Here is a 20,621-nt window from a genome sequence, read left to right on the forward strand (position 1 = left end):
AGCGGCCCTGGGGACGGGCGTGTATCGTCTCAGCGTGAGGGGCTGCGGGGGTACCCGTTCCCGCCGCCCGCCTCCCCTCGCGGAGCTCCTCCGTGGTTCCTGCAGCGGGCTTCAGGGGTATTCCGCCCTCCATGGCGGATGGGTCTCCACAGCAAAGGGCGCTTTGGGGAAATGAACGGTGTTTTACACGTATCGATCCCTGAGGCGACGGGGCTTCCACCGTCTGCCTGGCCTGGAGGAAAGGCTTTCCTGGGTTCTCTGGGGGGATGACTGCTCAGAGTGATGAGAATTGATTTAAAAGCTGGAAATAGCTCTAGGAACTGGCTCTGGGGAAGCAGTCAGTGGCTGAGTTGCTGGCAGAGCCGAGTATGGAGGACAGAGGCCTCTTCCACGTTTTTAATTAACAGCCTTGAAGAGCTGTGTGAGACCTGAGGAAGGAGCACCTCAGGTTGTCCTAGCAGGAAGCTCAGGTGACCTTGAAGGCTAAAGCCAGAGAAGAGGCCAGGACTGACAGGGAGTAGAGCACCTGCACCACAGTGCTTTGCAGATTTCTGCTGTGAAAGGCCCACGTACGCGCTGAGATGGCAGCCCGAGTCACTCAGGTTTACTTCACAGTTGGCCTCAGTGGTGGACATGCTTGGGCAGCTGCCAGATGGGAACAGCAACAATTTGTGTGTCTCAGAGTAAATCGTGGCTTAATCCAGCAATGAGATGAGACAGCGGTCATCTGAACGGTGTCATAAATGAAGGCTCATGTGCATTTACATCTAAAGAAACCACAAATCAACATCCTTTTTTTGGTTGTATTCAGTTTTCCACAAAAAGCACACAAAATGTCGTTCAACAGCTTTGTCCTCACTCAGAAAGCCAGAAGACAGTTAGGATAAAGTCAGAAGACAGTTAGGATTTTGACATAAATACTGAAATTTCTGTGGTCAAAATGCTTTCCTCTAAAGTTTAGGTATAGAAAAAAGGCAGAAAGTAATGCTAAGCTGGTCCTCTTTACCAGGCTTGTAATTTGTTTGTCCACAGTGCAGACCTTTCCCTCATAAGAAAACAGGGCACAGCAGAATTCATTTTTAGAAAGGTAAGATCAGCCTTACCTGTCCAGATAAGGGACTCTGCAATTTAGATGGCAGTTCAAATTTAGGCAGTAATTGGTTAGTCTCAATTACCTTAGCCTTTCTTCCCTGCAATCGCATGCTTTATTAATTCATTACCATGTTCTTCCTCCCTGGCCAGCAATATATTCTGCTTTAATACCACAAACTCCCAACATTTGTAGCCATTTCAGGAGCATTTTGAATGTCTTTTGTAATAACCCTCCTTTTGTAGCATGCATCTTTGTAATGATCCCGACATCTGGCTTGATTACCACCTTATTATACTAGCACTTAACACAGTTGTCTGATACAACACACTAACACTTAAATGATGTATGTTAACAAAGTATTTCCACATTTATCAGGAACTCTGGGGCTTTGGTATGCTGCTTCTGCAAGCATCCAGGAAAGCGCTAGCCAGTGTTTTAATGTCCGTGTCCAGGGACTTCTATGAAGTGCAGCTTTAACACCAAAGTGGATAAGGCTGCTCTTGCGGGTTTTTTTTCCATTTGTGGTTTGGGACCCCAAGAGATACATTTAATTAAGAGTATCCTGAGGGTTAGCTTCCGCTTAGCCCCCTGGACTAAAACCCATACGGTGTTAATTAGGTTGGCAAGCATTCCATTAAGCAACATTGCCAGTATTCTAAATTTATGACCATCTGTATCTCTTAATGGCATTGATAGGAAATGCCCTTAAGCTGTCTACTCCTGTCACTCAAAGACACTGTATCTGAAGGATGGCATCTCCTATAGCGCAGCATTCCCAACCACTGTTTGAGGTCTTCGCTGTCTCAGAGAAGCATGCTGTTGTCTCAGTTTCAGTATTGAGTTGGCAGGCATGCAAAAATCATGAGTCAGGCCACCAATAATGTCATGCTTTTGGTTTGGTGATTTGGCTCATCTTGTCCCCTTATCCCCACGCACTCCTTTACGCTATACTTGGATCACATTTTCAAGCTCTTCCGTGAAATAATGAATGCTAATATTTTTTTTAAAAGCCTTGTAAAACTAAGATTTTAAAGTAAATTGCGCGATTCCTAAAGCTGACACCAAATACTTGGAGATTCATGTAAAATGGCAAGCATTAGTAAGGCTGCAGCCCCAAACATGAGTCGTAGCAATCTGTATTTCATTCACAAGTATCCTGTTAAAAAGAGATAGTTATTTGAATGCACACAGTACTTATGGTAGTAAACTAAATTCTGTCTTAACTTCTCTCAAGACATTTATGGCTGATTAAAGCTATACCAAGAGTATGAAGCAGGCCAGAATTCTAAAGGTTTCACCACAATCTTTTATTAAGTGTCATTTCCAAAGGTCTCACCTAAAAGACATAGAATTAAATAGACATGCAACATTGCTTATGAAAAATTAAGCAGTTATCCTTATAGTCCAATACTGTAAAGCTTGATTTATTTACACATTTTAATGTGAACAAAAGAACATTGCAGGCAGATCATTTTGTACATTCAGCCAACACAGGAGCTGTATCCCACAGCATTAAGTTACACAAGATACACACTGAGAATGTATTAAGTGCTCTGGTGCATTGACAAGCCACACGGTGTGGAGGCAATAGATGTCAGTTCACAGTCGATAAAGAAGCTAGGAAATAGAGAGTCAAGGAGCTATTCTACCCGTTCAGTGAAGGAGATAGTTGATTTTTGTGCATGCTTTTTCAGCTCTTGATGCTGAAAAATGCTGCACGTTTGGAAATATAAGTGCCCCGCCTCTGTCGGGATCAGCCGTGCATAAACATACACATGCTTTGACATACACATGTTCAAGTGTGCTGTACACCGACAGATTATTTTTCATGCTGCAAGGAGGACTAGAATGTGGTACGGGGCTCCTCTCTTTTAAATCTTCACATGCTGTTTAGCTGTAAATGTTTGCTGTAATCCCGGGCACGGCCATTGTCACCTCAGACCAACAAATATTCTGTAAAAAGTATAGACTTGAGGGTACAAATACCTTCCTATTTTCAGCTTGTAAGCTCTGAACTAGAAGGGAGGCAAGGAGTTTATTTAATCCTGAGCTATGCCCTCTCTCTGTCAGAAAGAGCGCAGAAGTCCTACAGTCAGTTTAAACGGATGTTTGGCTTCTAGCAGCCCCTGCTCATGCCTGCTCAGACTGTGCTGAAGAGCAGAAAATAAAATCTTTTGGAAGCTTGGGAGAAAGAGCAAGAAAGGGGGAAGCATATAAAAAAAACCCCTCACATTTTAAAATTCAAGTATTGAACGTAGGCAGCAAGCAGGAGCGAGGTGCAGTCTGGCAGCCTGACTATCGTGCTTAGGGTGGGTAATGCAGACTGGCAAAAAAGCAACCCTTACAATGTCAGTGCATTAAGTTAAGGTCTATAGCCTAAGGAACACCTCGGGTTCTACTGATGTGGCACAATGGAATAGTCTAAAATATTGTGATTTATGTGCTGTAGAAACAGACATCACCTCCCTTGGAGTCCTTTGTCAGGACATTTCCAAAAGCAAGTCTCCCTGTAGGTAAAGGGAACTGCCAAGATTAAGTAGAATTATTTAAACACACAGACTGTGTAAATAAAACATGGTTATATAAAGCTTTGGAGCAAGACTCTTGCCTTTAGAGTCTTTGAAAGAAAAGGGCCAAAACAACACAGTAATACAAAAGCTCAGGTTATGGCTGGAGGAAGTTTCACTCGGAGCAGAAGACAGCTACGTGCTGACAACTGAAGGCTCTCTGGCAGAGAGGAAGGTCAGGCCAGGAGTCAGTCAGTGCACAGGCTGTGGGGAACCCAGGCAGCTTACTGAATAAAAAAAAAAAAAAAAAAAAAAAAAAAAGAAAAGAAAGAATCACTGAATCAGGCCAGAGAGCAGCTCACAAAAGTACAAGCAGGGGCTCTGCAGCCGAGTAGCACACTCCCCCAGCAAAGCACTCTGTGTCTGTCTCTCATGATGTCAGGTCCCATGATGAGAAGAAAAACCTAAACAGCCATTTACTGCCTACAAACTCTGCATACCAGTCCACTGCAGTTGAAATACTACTGAAAAACTAAGAACTGAGAAAACTACGTTCTGTTACACATACGACCATCCTAATAATAGAAGTCAACAGCACAACATTTAGGCCCTTCTGATTAATTATTTTATACCACAGCAACATCTGTAATAATTAAACACAGAGATTATTGCCATGTAAAAAGTGGAGTTTGTAGCTATGCATGGTTTAGCACAGCTTGTTTTAAAACAGTATGTTTCTGTGGTTTCTTCTGAATAGGTCAAAAATTTTTCTAATAGGTCAAAACAGCTACTGCCTCATTGATTAAGAGCGAAGAGATAAGAAAAAACAGCATTCTTCTACCCTTCCCATTCAGCCTTCCCTGTACTACTTTGATTTGTATTATTAACGAACAAAAGCTGCACATAAATTCACAAACGATTGATTACCAAGGATACAAAGCCAAAGGTAGTAAATCAGTGTCAGTGCAACTCCAACAAGATTAATGTCCTGGCAGCATTAGACCATTAACATTGTTATCTTACTTAAACACAAAAAGTATTGAGGGCAAAAGAAAAGCTGTTATTTCTTGAGGTTTCATAAGCTGTAGTGTTTGGGATGCCACTGATAAGATCTGAATTGTCAGACATGCCAAGTTGGTGAACAAGTTTCACATATAGGTACACATACAGCCACTAGGCATCTACTCTTTGCAGGGGGGAAGGTTATAATTTTGTTAACCTGCAAAAAAGGTCAAAGCAGTCTCAAGAATTTCCAAGGTAAATTAGTAGCCATAGCTGGGAAAGCAAACATATGTGAAAGAATGGTTCTGTTGTCATATATAATAGCAAGAATCTGCAATAACTATATAGAAGTCAGTGGAGTTCTTGGGAATTTTTGGGAACAGAAAGTGGCCATTAGTCAATTTAAAAAAAAAAAAAAAAAAGCAGAAAGCCACTGCTGCAAGTCCAAGATCCTCTCAAACCCCTCGGCATCAGAGTAACCAGTTAAAAGTGTGCAGAACACAGGCACTATTCATTTCAAATAAAGTCTTCTAAGGTCCTGGAGACACTCTGCTACACATACAAAGACACAACAAGTAGACTTAAAATTCTGTTTCCCAGCAAAACAATGGCTTTTAGAGAGTATGACGATGATACCAAAGTGCCAGTGTAACTTGCATATGCCAGTAAATGTTGTACTTTGTCCTTTTCACTTGACAAGTTCCCCCCCCCCGTCTATTCTCCCTTCACATCAGCTTCTAGCAATCTCTTGGAAGCTGGAAAGATAAATACCATGAGTACACAATGCACCATTATTCTCACAGTCCTCACAGAGTGCTGGACTGCACACGCTTTTTTCTTCTTGGGTCATTCACAATATTAGACTAGTATCTTTTTTTTTTTGCCTTTTTATAAAAGATAAAAAATGGGGAGGGAGGGCAGCGACAGACACCCCAGCCTGCAACACCTAGACTAAGCTTTTTAACTAAGGAATGTCAACACCTTTAAGCATTTAAGACTTCTAAACAAAGTTGGAAATCCTGCCTCAACCAGAAAGAAAATTAAAGCCATAGAGAATTGGGACCTCATCAAGAACTACAAAAAATTCTCATCAGATACCAGTCACATTACCAATCTCATTTCTTCTTGTTCTCATACTTAACAGTGTTCCCTCTGTACCATTTACTCCAACTTGAAGCTCCTGCTATGAAACCAGAAAACTGGCAAGTAGTCTTTGTTCTAAACTGCCATATAATCCAGCGGTGCTATACCAACAATTCACATAATCAGTGCATACATTCAACACTAGCCAGAGAATAGTTGTACGGGAAGTGCCCAAGATCCATGTTTTGAAGGAATAAAGTAGCTTGCTTACTCTGACCAAATATGCTGCTGTAAAGACGCAGTAAGTTTCAGTATTCATGCTTGAAAACAACTACATTTTATTGCCATGTTAAGGTAGTTTGGTGGTTATGCTAGAGACATGAGGATTTACAACTTTTCTGGAAATCCGTCACAGTCTCTATATATGAGAGATTAAATCCCGTCCTCCTCTCCTGGTGAGCAACTCCTGGAAACTTCTATTTGGAGATAAACACACTCCCAGCAGGACTAAAAATTGCACAGTCACTTCTTTTCCCACAGCTCTGAGTTTTCACAGCATCTGCTATTTCATTGGTTTCATACTGCTACAAGACCGCACTCACCATTTCATGCTTCCAGACAGCAGCCTTCAATGGAGAACTGTGATTTACTTCTTGTTTAGACGAATGCCTTCAACTTCACAACTATAGACAGTTGTTTATTTTAATAATCAGCCTTGAAAGTTAAGTTTGAGACAAGCTTTAAGCTATATCACAGTTGGCTTTACACTTGCTTATATTTTAATGGGTAAATAAATAAAGGTCATACTTCTGACAATCCAAATCAGTTCCTTAAAGGTCGGTCACTCCTTTTTGCTGTGCTCCAGCACCCGGTAGGGTGGAGCAGAAACTCCTTTGGAACCATGTTGCTCCTGCACAATTGGCAATGTAGCTGGAGTATAAATTTCGGGCATGTTGTCATTGTTCTCTAGGGCACCGTAGGAAAAAGAAGCTTTGAGGTCAGGCTGAACTGCAATCCCTTTATCGTGCATGTTCTGCATGCCTGAAAAGAGCAAAGACAGAGATTAAATGCTTCGGAACAAAAATGCATTCTTCCTGCACTCTGTTAAATCAGCAAATTATATAGCCTCAGTGTTCATGATACACAGCTCATCAGTTCCTTGAGCGTTAAGTGAAAGACATAATGTTTTTCTGCTTAGCACTAAAGCAACTAATGGAGAAATAAGCTTCAAGTGAACAAGGGATGGCAGTCAGTTATTTATCAAGTGCTGCATATCTTTTATACAGCTCACCAGAAAGAGAGTTTAGTTGTACTTCCCAAAAGAAATTTCCGCTCCCCCTGGCCTCTACCTCTTGCAACATATCTCAGCCTTCTCCAATAATCAGTTCTTCCTGCCAGAGGAAGACCAAGCCCAGTCCCGAGAGTATCTGACATCCCCCCGGTGTCAGAGGACCCAGCGTAAATGGCATCCAAGTGGCACATCACCTCTTCTCTGCTCTATGCAAAACAGGCACGTACACCTCACAAGGCGCAAACAAACAAAAGAAAGAAAAACTAGAAAAAAAACCCCACAGCTGCCTGATATATCTGGATTCTGAACAGAGCCTAAAGCTTGAGCTTCCACTGTGAAGCCCAAGACTTAGACTGATAAATCACTGTATTTTTACTGTTACCTGGCATAGCATCCATTGATATGTAAGGTTCAAACGGTACAGATTTCTTCCTATTTCTTGTGATCAGGAAGACACCTAGAAATGCTATGAGGCACCTGAGAGAGAAGACAAGATCTACTGAGATAACTGTGAAAAGGGAGAGGAGGTAATATTGCATGTTGCTGCTTCTGAGTGTCCATCATGTAGCACTGTAGAGAATTTGGAACTGGAAGCGAAAGAACTGTGAAGTCAGAATTACAGGGACCTGTCTCGGCTGAATAACCCTCTGCAACAGTATTGAAATCCACCTAGCAATCAGAACAATTCCACCTTTTCTTTATCAAAACACAGGGAAAAGTTTTCATGTTAATTAATTAATTAACCTTGACAAACTAAAGGGGAAAGGAAGCATATCGAAATCTGGTTTTCTTTGATGGAATTCCAGGATTTAGCAGCCTGACCTTTGAAAGGTTTCCCACAGGTAAACATACTAACAACTATCGACCTTGATTTTTACAGTATGTTGACAGAGAAAGGCGCAGGTAGTAACATTAATCTCCCAATTGTTTTTTTCTGGACTAATTACAGAATGTCCCCTGATTATGGAGAGCTAATCACATCAAGACACTGTACTAGGACTAAATACTGAGTTACACAGCAAATGTTTTACTGATCATATCCGCATTGTGTGCCCATGCCTAAGAAACAGGAGTCCAGAAGTCCAGTCACAGTTCAGTCAAGGCTCGGTGCAAAACCTGAAACAGATTCCCTAGAGATAGCTTCTTTTGGTTATTTTGCAATTCTTCTAGATTCACGAGCAAGGAAGCTTGAAAAATAGCCCACATGCTTCAACATCCCAGCTGATCTCCAGTACAGTCAGTAAGGGATTTAGTATAGGGCATAAATGTTGTACAATTACACATAACCCAGCGTTATATGGACCATTGTCTGCTCTAACAGAGCAAGTACTTTCAGGTTGTCCTCCTCTCCAAGACAGTATGTACCTCCAATATATATATGGATAGATAGATACATATTTTAAAAATTTTAGTCATATGAAGAAATACTTTCCAGGTTTCTATCAAGGAAAATTTAAACACTTACCCAAGCGCAAACATACAGATATGGAGAACATCTTCACCAGTGAAGTCCAAGTAAAAAGTTGCTCCTTGAAAAGGAAATAATTCATGACATCTTTGTTCCCAGCTTACATGAGTAATTAGTGCTAGATCCCCAGCACTGGTCCCTCCAGAAACCAAATCATGTAAGATGCCTATTTTTGTAGTCAACACCTTGGGGTTTTTTTTATGATCTTAAAATAAAAAAAGGTGGCCTGATTTCCATTTTAACACAATTTATTGACAAATCTTTTAGAATTTCACTGCCAAAATAGTTATACTGGTGTAACTAATATACTGTATAGCAGCACAGCAACTAGTACAAATCCTTTCATATTGGGGTAGGGGGTTGTGAAGGAAACATTGCTGGAACTATTGCAGGTCATTGTGCTAATGAAGCCCAAGCCAAATTCTCACCACACAGCAGTGGTTACCGTATAAACAAGAGAGACCATATTTCTGAAGTCCGAATAACAAACCAAATCGGATCTCTCTAACTACAAGATACAAACTCTTGACCCCAAACAAGTATATACAGCTCAAACCTCGTGTCCTGGATGTCAACAGGACACACGTTCTGGCTCCTACCCTTTACATTTCTAATTGGAGTTAAGTAAATAACCTGATGAATCCAAGAGCAGCACATGGCTTGGAACACAGTAGGAAATAAACATTAGCCAAAGAGTAGGCCATACTCTCTCATGACATTGAAGAGCATTAAAAGGCAATGCGTAATTTACAGGGGAATCTATTGCCCTTATATACCTAGAAGGGCATTACTATTTACACAGATAGTATCCATCACTGTCAAGCAGATGCACAGTCTCCAGTGTTAGGGTTGTGTGTTTTGGTTGGGTTTTTATTTTTCCCAGTTTTGCTCTTGTTTAACAAGAACAAAACCTTAAAAAGGCTGCTCATCAGGTTAGAATCCTAAGGGGTTTAAAACGCTGATCTTTGATCATGCAGACAAAGCTTTTTCTGTGTGGGCAAAGGCTGAAATTGAAGTCAAATGCTCAGAAAGAAAAGTACCTATGAAGTTATGAGCAGCTGCATTCTAGATACAATGCAAACAAGACTATCAGGAAGAGAATTCTAACACCTTTATACAGAGGAAGGAAATATATTTATACACCGTATCGCATACATTTTAACCAAATCTAGAAAAAAATTACACAAGGAGAACTTTTAGCTATGTATTCAAGCTGCACATCTACTAGCACACATCACCCTCCTTTTCTACACACGAGCATGGTATGAGTAATACAGTGTCAAATGTAAGTTTCCATGCACTTTAAACAAAATGACAGAACTTAAGAAAAATTTTAACACAGTCTAATGGGATAATTCACATTTTTGGAAAGGAAAAACAAAAAAAACCCCAAAGCCAGCTGCAGAAGAGAGATGACAAGAAAATACATGCCATCATCTTGCTGAGTATTCACCTTTCTCATTTGTAAGTGAGGATTATTTTCCAAAATCTTTTGCCCTTCTTTTAGAAAGGACCAACCCACTGTTTTGCACACCGTTACCTGCTGTGACTGCGACTGTTGTGGACAGGATATAGCCGATGCTGGCAATCTGAGACGAGTCATACAGCTGTGAGGCTTGAGCTAAAAATCTGCAACACAATGTCAGACAACAGGAGTTGATTTGGGAAGGACACTCAAATTGTATAGCAGTTATCATGGACTAGTATAGGTCTCCTTTTTGGAGCCACTTTTGAAAAGTGATGCATAAATTTCAGAAACTTTATTCTCTTTCTCACTAAACCTGCAGCAGCATCCCTTGGAATTAATATACATGATAGAAGAGTAAGCCTTAGGGGTCTACTGACTAAAGGCAGAGAAATTACTGCCACTGACCTTAGGGCCAGAACGTCACTCACATTTTGAACAGCTTTTTATCCCAGCTCCTACCGGCTTTTTATGTTATTACAAGTACAGAGGGGAAAAAAATAAATAGACACATCATCACCACCACCACTGATTCTGCACTTTGATTTTAGCCAGTGCACAGATACGGTATTTAATTTGCCATCATTTCATTTCTAACATTGTCTTGCAAATACTTGAATGATGTATAAATTTGGGATTAAAACTACTTGGCTGTGTCACTACATGGAAAAGAAAAGAACAGCACTTTCCCAGACTCCTGTGACATGGATTTGAGGACAGGTCACAGAAGAGAATGGGTAATTCTTCTCCTAAAATTTAATCAGCATTCTTGGAATGGATAACAAACCACCCACTAATTACTGATCCACTAAAACCAGCACAATTATAGACAAAAAGAGAGTGAATGTCTTACGTTGCTTGAAAGATCGCTGTAGCAATCATGCACACCAACATGATATAAAATATAGGGTAGTCAAGTTGTAAGTTTCCTTGTATTGAGACAACAATCATGCCTGCCACAGCCTTCACGGTCACAACAGTCATGGAACCTGTGAATGTTTACCAAGACTCAGCTGAAGCACTGATACATCCTCAGTGGGACAAGAATGCTGCACATTTGTTTTATACCTGACAGGCATCTGCAAATAAATCCAAGACCTACAAGAACTTGAACCCTCCCTTTTGCCAGGGCAAGCAAGGGATGCATACTGCATATTTTATCCCCAACTCTGCTAGTTTTATTCCCAACAACTTCACCACAGTGACCTTCAATAAATCACTTAACCTTTCTGTATCACGGTTCCCTTCTCTAGAGGACTGGGAGCATTTACTGTTGGGTTTGGGTTTTTTTTTTTTTTTTTTAAGTGTTTAAGCAATGTTGAGGAATCACATGATGGACATGAATTTTCATTTCTGAGGCCATATTGGCTTGGTTAATAAAGCTAAGGAAGTTTTCAGAACAAGAATCAGAAAGAGCTTAGTTCCTTTCCATTTCTGAAAATGTCAGGGCCATTCAGAATTAGGATAGTTGCTTTGTCTGTAATTCATGCAGCCTCCGAGGCATCAGTTACTGAAATCCAGCCCCAAACAGTGACGGAAAAAGACGGAAAAAGACGGAAAAAGACGGAAAAAGACGGAAAAAGACGGAAAAAGACGGAAAAAGACGGAAAAAGACGGAAAAAGACAAGACACTGCAGTGACTGAAGTTGCAGAAGTAGCAAACAGTGAGGACTGTTACATAGATTCAACAGCACGTCAGACTGCATCACTGCCTTGCTGTTATTCACACTTCTTAAAGTTTAATTGATCACGGGTTCTTAAAAAAAACCCAAAACAACAGACTAATGTGGAGAAAGGTACAAGTGAAATCCTGGCCTTTCCAAAATCACTGTCGGATCCCACTGTAGGCCACGAGGATATCAAAAGCATCATTTCACCCCATGTCCAGAGGCTCTTCCAATTTAAACAGGGACATGCTGGCATGGCAGAGTATTTATCATTTCTTTAGCCACAGAGCAAATCTTCCCAGAGCCAAGAAGACTCTTGTAGGTCAAATCCTCTCTTTCATCCACTGAATCAGCCTTCCTTATCCATTGAACAGATAAGATATCATACCATGCTTTGCATGCACAGATTAAAGTTAAGAACACTAACAAATAACTTGCATTTTCTATATTTGGCAGATTGTTCATCCTTATGGAAAATAAGTCTTAATTGTTCAAAGGTCATTTGCAAAGATCCTAAACATCACTGCAAGTTATTAGCTTTATCCAATTTGTAGTGACATTTCTGGAGTGGATTGGTGCATTTTATGACATTAATTAGGTAAATATAATCCCCTATAAGCCATAGATGCCTCAGTTTACTGTTATAAGCTAGAGTTAGAAAATCTTACAAGTCCGTATCAACTTACCCAGCAAAGCTACAAGCAGAAGAATAACTACAATGTAGTTTGCATTTTTCTCCTTGTAAAAATATAGTAGCAGGCAGAATATGATGATCTCCACAAGCTACAAAAGATAAAAACGGGAATATTAAAAGATGTGGGGTGTATGGGGTTGGCAGTAAACGGGATTCTGAGCCAGTCAAACATTAGAATTACACAAAAGGGCAAATCAAAGGAAAATTAGGATCTCACACAATTATAGATCCAATTTAGCATGATCTTAGATTCTAATTAGATAAGATATTCAACAGCTTCTTGCAGACACTTTGACATTATATTCATGGTAAAGCAGCAGATCAAATAATCCTGACTGAATATTCACATCAGAGATCTCAGCCTACTTTCTGTAATGAGTTTCTTTAAGGGAACCCTGCAGCAGACATCTTATTTAACGTCCAAATGTCCATTAAAAAACAATAGCTTGCCTAAGACTTTCAATGGGAGACCGATGGCTCCAGAGAAAGTCAGTCTAGAACAAGCCCAGATGGAAGCACAGTATTTGGACACCTCTGGAGCAGTTGCTCTCAGCTGCCATCAGTACTACTGCCACAGGCTGAAGCTGACATATCAGGGAGTGAGGAAGCTATTTTAAAACCTTTCAGTTAAAAGCTATTTAAATCCTAACAGAATAATTCAGAGAAAGAATGGGAGGGTTCAAAATTGTGCATGCACGTGTCCACATGCAATGCGGAACTGACACCGGGACAAGCTGGCACAGGTTCATTAGCAAGTACAAGGAATATTGGTAGTAACCATAAGGACGTATCGTGCTTGAAACGAAACTCCCAGTCAGGCATATAGCAGAAAACTGTCCCACATTTTATGGGCCATCTTACCATATACAACAGAAATGGCCAGCTCACTAAATGCCTAGTGATATTTTCTCCTGTCATCTTCTCATGACTATTAGGTCCAAATGTTATCAGCAGATAAGTTCCAACAATTGCCAAACCACAGCCTACAAAGGACAAAACATAGCGTCCTTCGGCAACCAAAGGACAAAAAAAAGAGAGGACAAAGTTAGTGGGTTAGTGTGGATGCATGGAATTAGTATTGCACATGCAGTGACCATTAATAACATCATGCACATTCCCCTGCCCTTCATGCCCCACTTTTAAAATATTAGAACCAAAAAACCCCTAGGCAATGTGTGTGCTGTGAGCTGAGAGAAAAAAAGCTCATACCAGGTAGCATCTGCTAAACGAATAGAAGCTACAAGATCTATATCTGGGGCTTATCCTGCCTGGCACCGCCCACAGCCCATCTTCTGGAAAACGGAAGAGTGAATGCCCCAGTTCAGCAAACACTTGCACACATACGAAATTCAGCTGATTCAGTTGTGCCTACACTATTGCGGAGTCAAGGCCCTAGACTACAGCTTCAGCCCAGAGTACCACTATTCTCAAATCCCGTAAACAAAACAGCATTTCCTGTATTTCTAAAAATCTGTGAGATTCAGATGATTTGGCACAAGTCATGAAAAACAAACAAACAAAAAAATCCATTTTTAACAAACAGTGGATGAGATGACGCATTTCTTCAAAGAGGTACTATAGCTAATGGAGATCTTGTCATCCCTTTATAATGCTTGAGAGGCCATGCTATGTGTTGAATGGGTTGTAAACAGAGAGGAAAAATGAAAAGGAACTGTGCAACTTACTCAAAAAATCCTTGGGCTTCCATTTTTCTTTAATAAATATAATTCCTATGATTGCACTAGCTATAAAAAAAGGAGAGAGAAACAGTGAGTTACGCATCAGTCCAATGATCAGCAATCTCACACTGGAACGCTCTCAGATTTGAATGGCGTTGTCTCTTTTCCCCTTACCTATAACAGACACTGCACTGAGTGGCACAATCAGGGACAGAGGAGCAAAGGCATAAGAGGAAAACACTCCCAGTTCTCCCAGCACCAGCAGAAACAGTCCACACCACCACGTCTTGGTTTTGAAGTAGGCTCGGGGGTCTTTGGAACCTGCCAGTCGGATGTGGCTGTATTTCTAGAAAAGAAAATAAAGGCAAAGAATCTTTGGCATGCTTGATGCTTTTTAATGCAGGATGCTTGAGGCAGGATCAGTATTTGCTTCATGATACTCACCTGGAGGTTGAGTGCAATACTGATAACAAGATGACCAAAAATAGCCAGTAATGCACCAATCAAGTTCTCCTGTAAAAACAAAATAAACACACAGATATTAAATATAGCCACTGGACCCTGAAGGAAGTTGGAGCTTTTTACACAATCTGGAAAACAGCAGACTTTTAAAACAGTTCCTAGATCAGGTGTCAATAAAATCTTTGTTTATCTTCCACTCTATCTACATGATCTAGGGCAATTCAGGCAAGTTCCCTGTGGCTGTGTTCCAAATCTGTGAAACTTCAGGTGAAAGATAAACCTTCCTTAACAGATACTTTCTACAAGAGACTTAAATTAGTGTGCATATATTTGCATTCTTTGCAGTTTCTCAGAGGAGAAGAAGATAAAGCTAAACACAACAACCACCCACTCATTCACTCTTCCCTTTGAAAAATTCTTTTCATGGGGATGTTTGTTGCTCCTGGTTTCAGCAGAGTATGGATCAGGAACCTCTGCATTCTGTGGGTCATATTTTAAGAATTATTCTGCTCTTTTCCACTTACAACATCTGCTGGTTCAGTAGGTAATTTAGCCCATTTGATGAGGCAGCCCGATTATCCCAGATTTTATGCTGCTTTTTATATGAACCAGTTAATTCCAACGTAAAAGGCAACTGGTAGCAACTCCTAGCAAGCTCCCAGCCCCTTCCACATTAGCATTCCCAGCTCAGCAATAATTCTCACGGTCTAAAGACAGAATTTGAAATAAAATGGGCGTAAAGCAGGCTGACTCACAAAGGAAATGTACATTAGGAGCAAACAGAAGAGCCTGAGAATAAGCCAGGCCATTTAGCATTTGTGTTCTTCCAACAACTGTACAAACGTCATTAGATGTCATTAGCATTTCAGTGCAAGTCTCCAAGATACAGTGGAGTACTTACTCTGATTGATTTGAGATAACCGAGCTCACATTTGTATTCCTCCCTTAACAGTAAATACACTATTCTTGATTTTCTCATACATAGTAAGACAAGGACTTTAAGATTTCAGGTTCTTATTGGCGAAACAAAAAGGTTTTTATCAGAATGTATGAAAATAAGATTCAGCCAAGCAGTTTAATTCAAAACCACCTGAGATATTGTCCCACAACAGACAGTAAAGTTGGCAGAAAAACGTCACTGTGTGATCACAGATGTAGCCAGAGAAGCTCAGCACAGTTTACTGGTTCAGCAACTGGACTTCAGTTTAGAAGAGACGGAGGAGACACTGCCTCAGCTGAAAGCTGCAAAGCTGCACAGGTTTGGGACTGGCTTCTGGACTGCAAAAGCCTGCAAGCCAACGTCAGCCTGGTCAGCTTTTACAACGCACCTAAGGCTGTGTTCTCAGCAAAGTACTATGTCCTAGTGGGGGGGAAAAAAAAAAAGTAAAAAAAAAAAAGAAAAAGCTCTTCTTGCTGGGATTTTCTGAGCATCTTCAGAATGAGGGATTCAGAGGAAATTGATTTGGGAACAGCTGTGTTCCCAGTTGGAGAATAAGCAGGAACTACGGAAACACATCCTACCTCAGCTGCAGGCTCTCTGCATGACCATGGGCTGACCCACCTGAAATTCAAGCACTTGAATATACCTCAGACCAGAACATCTGATCTCAGTCACCAATGTATGGATTAGTCTGAAAAGGCACCTAGCAGAATTTATTGCATCTAACCACCTTTAAACATGCACATCTTTTAACTGCCAGTCCTTCTTTCTTCGATTTGTCTAGCTCGTCAAGACACAAAATTTCTCTTTCTCTCACTGCCTGTATACACAGCATATAATACACTGGCGCCTCCAGGCATAGCTAAATACAAAGACAGTGCATTTTCTGCAAAAAAAATAACCCAAATACAATGGCATCATCAGCGTACTTGAATAGTTAGGGCCTTCTAGGGATAGACTGGGGTAGAAACCTGACCTTGTAAGAAAAGGAGTCAGTGTGTGGCTGCACAGAAACCGCTGCTGTGGCCAACGGGAGTTGCCGAAGTTGTAGATTTGGACTGTTGCCTCCTTCCATCTTGGTTGATTGGAGTGTTTGTTTTTCACCCTCTTTGATGCCGGAACTTCTCTTTAAAGAAGAGACTTGGACCCTGCTGCAACCACCTTATCTGTAACTTGGTACCACTTCTTCCCATCCATTCTGTTTTGTTTGGACAAGCAACAATTAGTTCAGTGAAGCACAAAAAAATTCTCTGTAGCCTGTTTGCTGCTTTTCTTCCCCCACCAGGCTACACTGAGATAGGGTAGGCACCATAGGCAGAAGTGTAGTTGAGCCAGTATTTCCAGCCAGTCAGTGGGGCAGCAAGGTTATATTCCTCCAAGGTGATACTAAGAAAAAAGAGAAATAAATATATATATACACACACATATATAATTAGGTCAAATGAACTTAATGGTCCAAAGCTTGAAAAAATCCTGCTGAAGTATAGGCCACAGAAAACGCCCTGGAATCAAACTAATGGCTGCACAAATCAGCAGAAAAAGTAGAGGTTCAATGTCTTCTTACAAAGTCCCAAACACAGAAACTCACACAGACCTTGTTTTACAAGTGCTGACAAACTGGCTTGGCCCCAAGGGTGACATATTCAGCTGGCATTTAATGTCAGGCCTTGCCATTTGGAAAGCTCTTATCAAAAAGTCTCTGAAGTCCTCCGAGTCCTGCTTTTCATTCCTCTACTCCCTGCATACCTCTGTTGTTTGTTCAGGACGCAGCATTACATTAGTCACACCATCCCCACGTGCTGGGGATGACAGTGCTGCTCTTCATGCAAACAGAGGTCATTTCAGTGTAATTGCTGTGAGCAGAGTTGGAGGCTAAATTCCTTAGGGCCAGACTCATTACAGCTGTCTGGAAAGCACCACCCACTGCAAGCCAGTCTGTGGTCCCTGCATGCCATGACGGCTCCTTCACCAAAGACTTCAAAGAGCATCAGTACCATGCTCCCCTTTGTACAGGAGGGAATGCTGGTGTATAGACATTGTTGGGGTGTGATCCTCACAAGTGACATGTCCCTCTTGCTCCAATCAAAGACTGCCTGAAATGGGGCAGGCTGAGCAGACAGAGGTAACATGACAGCCTAGCCGCGAAAGGGGGAAAAGCACCCCGTTGTGAGGGGAAGTGGGGGGCAAAGTCTCTCTCCCCTCCCCCCCCCCCCCATCGTGAGGAAACCCTGCCCGGGCAGAGCAGAGCCTGGCTGAGGGCAGGGGGTGCCCCCAGGACACCCTCCCCGGGTCAGACCGCCCTGTCCCTCCGAGACCCGCAGCCGGACCCCAGCGACGGTTCCCGACAAAAACCTTCTGGAAAACCCGCAACGCAGAGGGGGGCGAGGCGGCCTCCCCCGACGCCCCGCTCACTCACCTGCTACCTCAGGGAGCGGCCCGCACACTCTGCCCCCATGGCCTGGGCCTTTGGCCCCCAACTTCGGTTCCTGGCCGAGCGCCGCGTTCCGTTCCTGCCTGGCCCCTCCGATTTGCCGCCACCCCTGTCAGTCTAGGGCCGGGCCCCAGGCGCTGGCGGGGACTGGCTGTCGGGCGGGGGTCGGGCCTGGCCCAGCCTATGGGCCGAGCTCGTCTGAGGCGCAGGGCTCTGAGGGGGCGGGCGGGCGGAGCCAGGTTCCGCCGCTCGTTTCGGGCAGGGCGGGGGAGTGTGGCGGCTAGCAGCCGCCGGAGCCGCCTTAAGGCTCATGCGCAACGAGGCTGTTCCGAGCCACCTTAACTAACCGCACGCACGGCAGCTGAGAGTTCGCCTGTGATTGGGCGCCTGCCGAAGAGCCCAAAGTAACAGGCGCTGTGATTGGAGGAGCAGCTGGGTCGGCCGTTGTTTCAGCAACCAGGTGTACACGTTCCCTCGGCTGCCGGTACTGCCGAGGGCCGGAGCGTCCCGAGACACATGGGCAGGTACCGGCCGGTACAGACCGCGCCCGCCCGCACTGCACTGCGCCGCCTCACCTGGGCAGGAGGAGTGCCCCCTCGGCACGCACCGCGCTGCCTCACCCTGTCAGTACCCGCCATTCCCAGCCTGCACCGCGCTACCTCACGGGGCGGGCTGACGCCGTTCCCGGCATGCACCGCGCTATCACCGGGGCGGTGCCGTGACGTCACTTCCTGCAGCTGCTCAGCGTGCCTCTGCTCAGGCCGCCTGCCCGCTCCCGAGGGCAGCACTTAGGTCCCGCCTCCCCTCTCACCCCTCAGAGCGATCGTCCTGTACACAGGCACCGGTCACCGCAGCAAGCAGGACTGCAGCGGTTCACTGAGTGGAGAAAACAAAGATTATTGCTGATCCATTACATCTCTGTAGAAAACCAACCCAGGCCTCTGTCCGCCTGCTGCACATTAATAGTTGTGATTGATTTGTTTCAGAAACAATGGTGGTTCTACACCATCTTCGATGTGTGGTAGCTCTCTAACGTGGATACCTGCCATTCTGCAGATACTCCGTGGATGTTCTGGAGCGCTCAGTACATCAAGCAAAAAAGCAGCACTTGGTACTGTGTAGCAGCAATTGCAATAATCATTTCACAGCTGAAGAAGGAAAATTCCAACCACACAAAGGTTTTTCTTTCAAAGCATGGCAAGGATTCATTAATGAAACAAATCAATAGGAAGTGGCATCTGAAACAAACCCGTCCGCAGCCAGTTACGGGTGTTTCACGTCCAAAATTGCTCTCCTTGGGACAAACCAGCACAAGGGAATTAGAAACGCTATCGAGTCATAACCCCCCAGTTGCTGTGTGTTTTAAGACAGTGGAATGTTTACTGTTTGCACCGTTGTGGCACTGACCCCCTCCTTGTCCTGTCAGCACCCATGTCATGGCCCTGTCTCTAGCAATTACTCAGCCCTCTTCCTTGCACTAACCTTCCCTCTGATTGAAGAGCTCATCTAAAGACTTGTACTATCCTTGGTCAGAAGCACACGTTTTATTTAAACTTTCCTAATGCAGTACTATTGCCAGTGCAGCTCTGTGACTAGTAGTAATAACACCAGAGCTTGATTATATGAGGGATTTTTTTTTTTTTTCTTTTTGGTCGTACTATGTCTGTGGGAGACTATGCAATTTGAAAACCTGTAGTAGCTTCCATCTCACCATCTCTTGGCTATCAATGACACTACCTTTGATTCCAGGCCTGCAAAGCACAGCACTTCTGGGGTGGCACCAGGCAGCTTAGTGTCCGAGTTTGGCAGGAGCTGGGGCGCTCAGCATCTTTTCTCAGATTTTCAGTTGAGAGAGGGTCATCCCGGTGAAGCGAGTTGTTAAGATGCCTGGCTCGGTAAATGAGGACAACCTGCAAAAGTGATTTTACAGCACTGAGTCACCCTTAAAGCCTATTCAGCAACAGCAGTGCTTCAAAATGCTTCCCCCCTCCCCCTTTGCTTCTTAAATTAATCAGGGAAATCAAGTGCATAAATAACTGCTGATTTCTTGACTTGAATACTGCATAAATGTCAGATTTGCCTTTAACTTACACATCCTATTTAAAACGAAAGCTGGCGCTGTTACATATTTCCTGTACCTCCATATTCAGAATTTTTTTACCAGTGGCTGTTCCATGTAGGTTTCAAGATTTCCTCCAGTCCGTACAAACACCATAGGAAAGTAATTTCAAACTCAGAAAAAGGATTTAATTCTCAATCAAAGAGATTTCAGTATAACCAAGTCAGTAACAAAAATGTTTGAGGTTCATGCCTTTGTTTTGAGTTTTTTGCAACTCATAATGATCCTGTTTTGTAACAAGAATAGCAACTAAGTTTAGATCAAGGTTGTTACATTAACTTTGTAATCACAACTGGTAACAGTATGAAGGAAGTGGTAATGCAGTGTTACTGGTTTAAACCTTGAAATTACTCTGCATACAGCGCCCTGGTCTGTACCATCTCCCCATCTCTCACCCACCCAGCTTTGGCCCTGGTCCCATTTCCAATCTTCTTGAGCTCCCCAGGACACATACATACATATAACTTTTTTTTTTTTTTTTTAAAATTCAGCATCAAATTCAAAGAAATCAGTGAAATTAATGCTTGTGTAGTGGTAGGACAAGATGACCTCTCCTATCTTTTGCTATTCACCCTGATCCTTCCCAGATTTGTAGGAATTACATTGTCACATCCGTTATCTGGCCAGCAGAGGGAAGCAGAAAGATATTTTAAACCCACGCTGTTTTCCCAGCCTGCACTCTGCTGGGTTCTTTTCAAGTCCAGCCAACGCTCAGAGGTG

The 20,621-nt window shown here is 42.8% G+C and overlaps 1 protein-coding gene across 4 annotated transcripts; it reads right to left on the minus strand.

Annotated features, from left to right (window-relative positions):
* Positions 1-2,385: 2,385 nt before the first annotated feature.
* On the minus strand, positions 2,386-18,469 carry NIPAL3 (NIPA like domain containing 3). 4 transcript variants are annotated; one of them, XM_054802127.1, is made up of 13 exons: positions 17,768-18,299; positions 16,328-16,737; positions 14,394-14,462; positions 14,124-14,295; positions 13,956-14,015; positions 13,132-13,253; positions 12,263-12,359; positions 10,763-10,898; positions 9,985-10,073; positions 8,442-8,505; positions 7,359-7,453; positions 6,288-6,726; positions 2,386-3,887 (listed from the first exon to the last, which is right to left on the minus strand). In XM_054802127.1, the coding sequence occupies exons 2-12, from the start codon at positions 16,424-16,426 to the stop codon at positions 6,527-6,529; spliced, it is 1,203 nt and encodes a 400-aa protein (XP_054658102.1). In that variant the 5' UTR covers positions 16,427-16,737; positions 17,768-18,299; the 3' UTR covers positions 2,386-3,887; positions 6,288-6,526. The 4 variants fall into 4 exon arrangements, with proteins under 4 accessions (XP_054658102.1, XP_054658100.1, XP_054658101.1 ...); XM_054802125.1 differs by having other exon boundaries at positions 13,132-13,277; positions 17,768-18,292; XM_054802126.1 differs by lacking the exons at positions 2,386-3,887; positions 17,768-18,299 and adding an exon at positions 18,358-18,469 and having other exon boundaries at positions 6,373-6,726; positions 13,132-13,277.
* Positions 18,470-20,621: the final 2,152 nt, after the last annotated feature.

The sequence above is a fragment of the Grus americana genome, chromosome 23 (genome assembly GCF_028858705.1).
Source record: "Grus americana isolate bGruAme1 chromosome 23, bGruAme1.mat, whole genome shotgun sequence".
Taxonomy (NCBI): Eukaryota; Metazoa; Chordata; class Aves; order Gruiformes; family Gruidae; genus Grus; species Grus americana.

What these genes read in the sequence shown, in the direction of transcription:
- NIPAL3 (XM_054802125.1), bottom strand. Translation starts at nt 16,426, where the DNA reads ATGGAAGGAGGCAACAGTCCAAATCTACAACTTCGGCAACTCCCGTTG. An exon ending in CAGTGCAGTGTCTGTTATAG is followed by an intron (nt 14,016 to 14,123) that starts GTAAGGGGAAAA and finishes CTTTTTTTATAG; the next exon opens with CTAGTGCAATCATAGGAATT. An exon ending in ACAGCGATCTTTCAAGCAAC is followed by an intron (nt 10,074 to 10,762) that starts GTAAGACATTCA and finishes ATTGTGTTGCAG; the next exon opens with ATTTTTAGCTCAAGCCTCAC.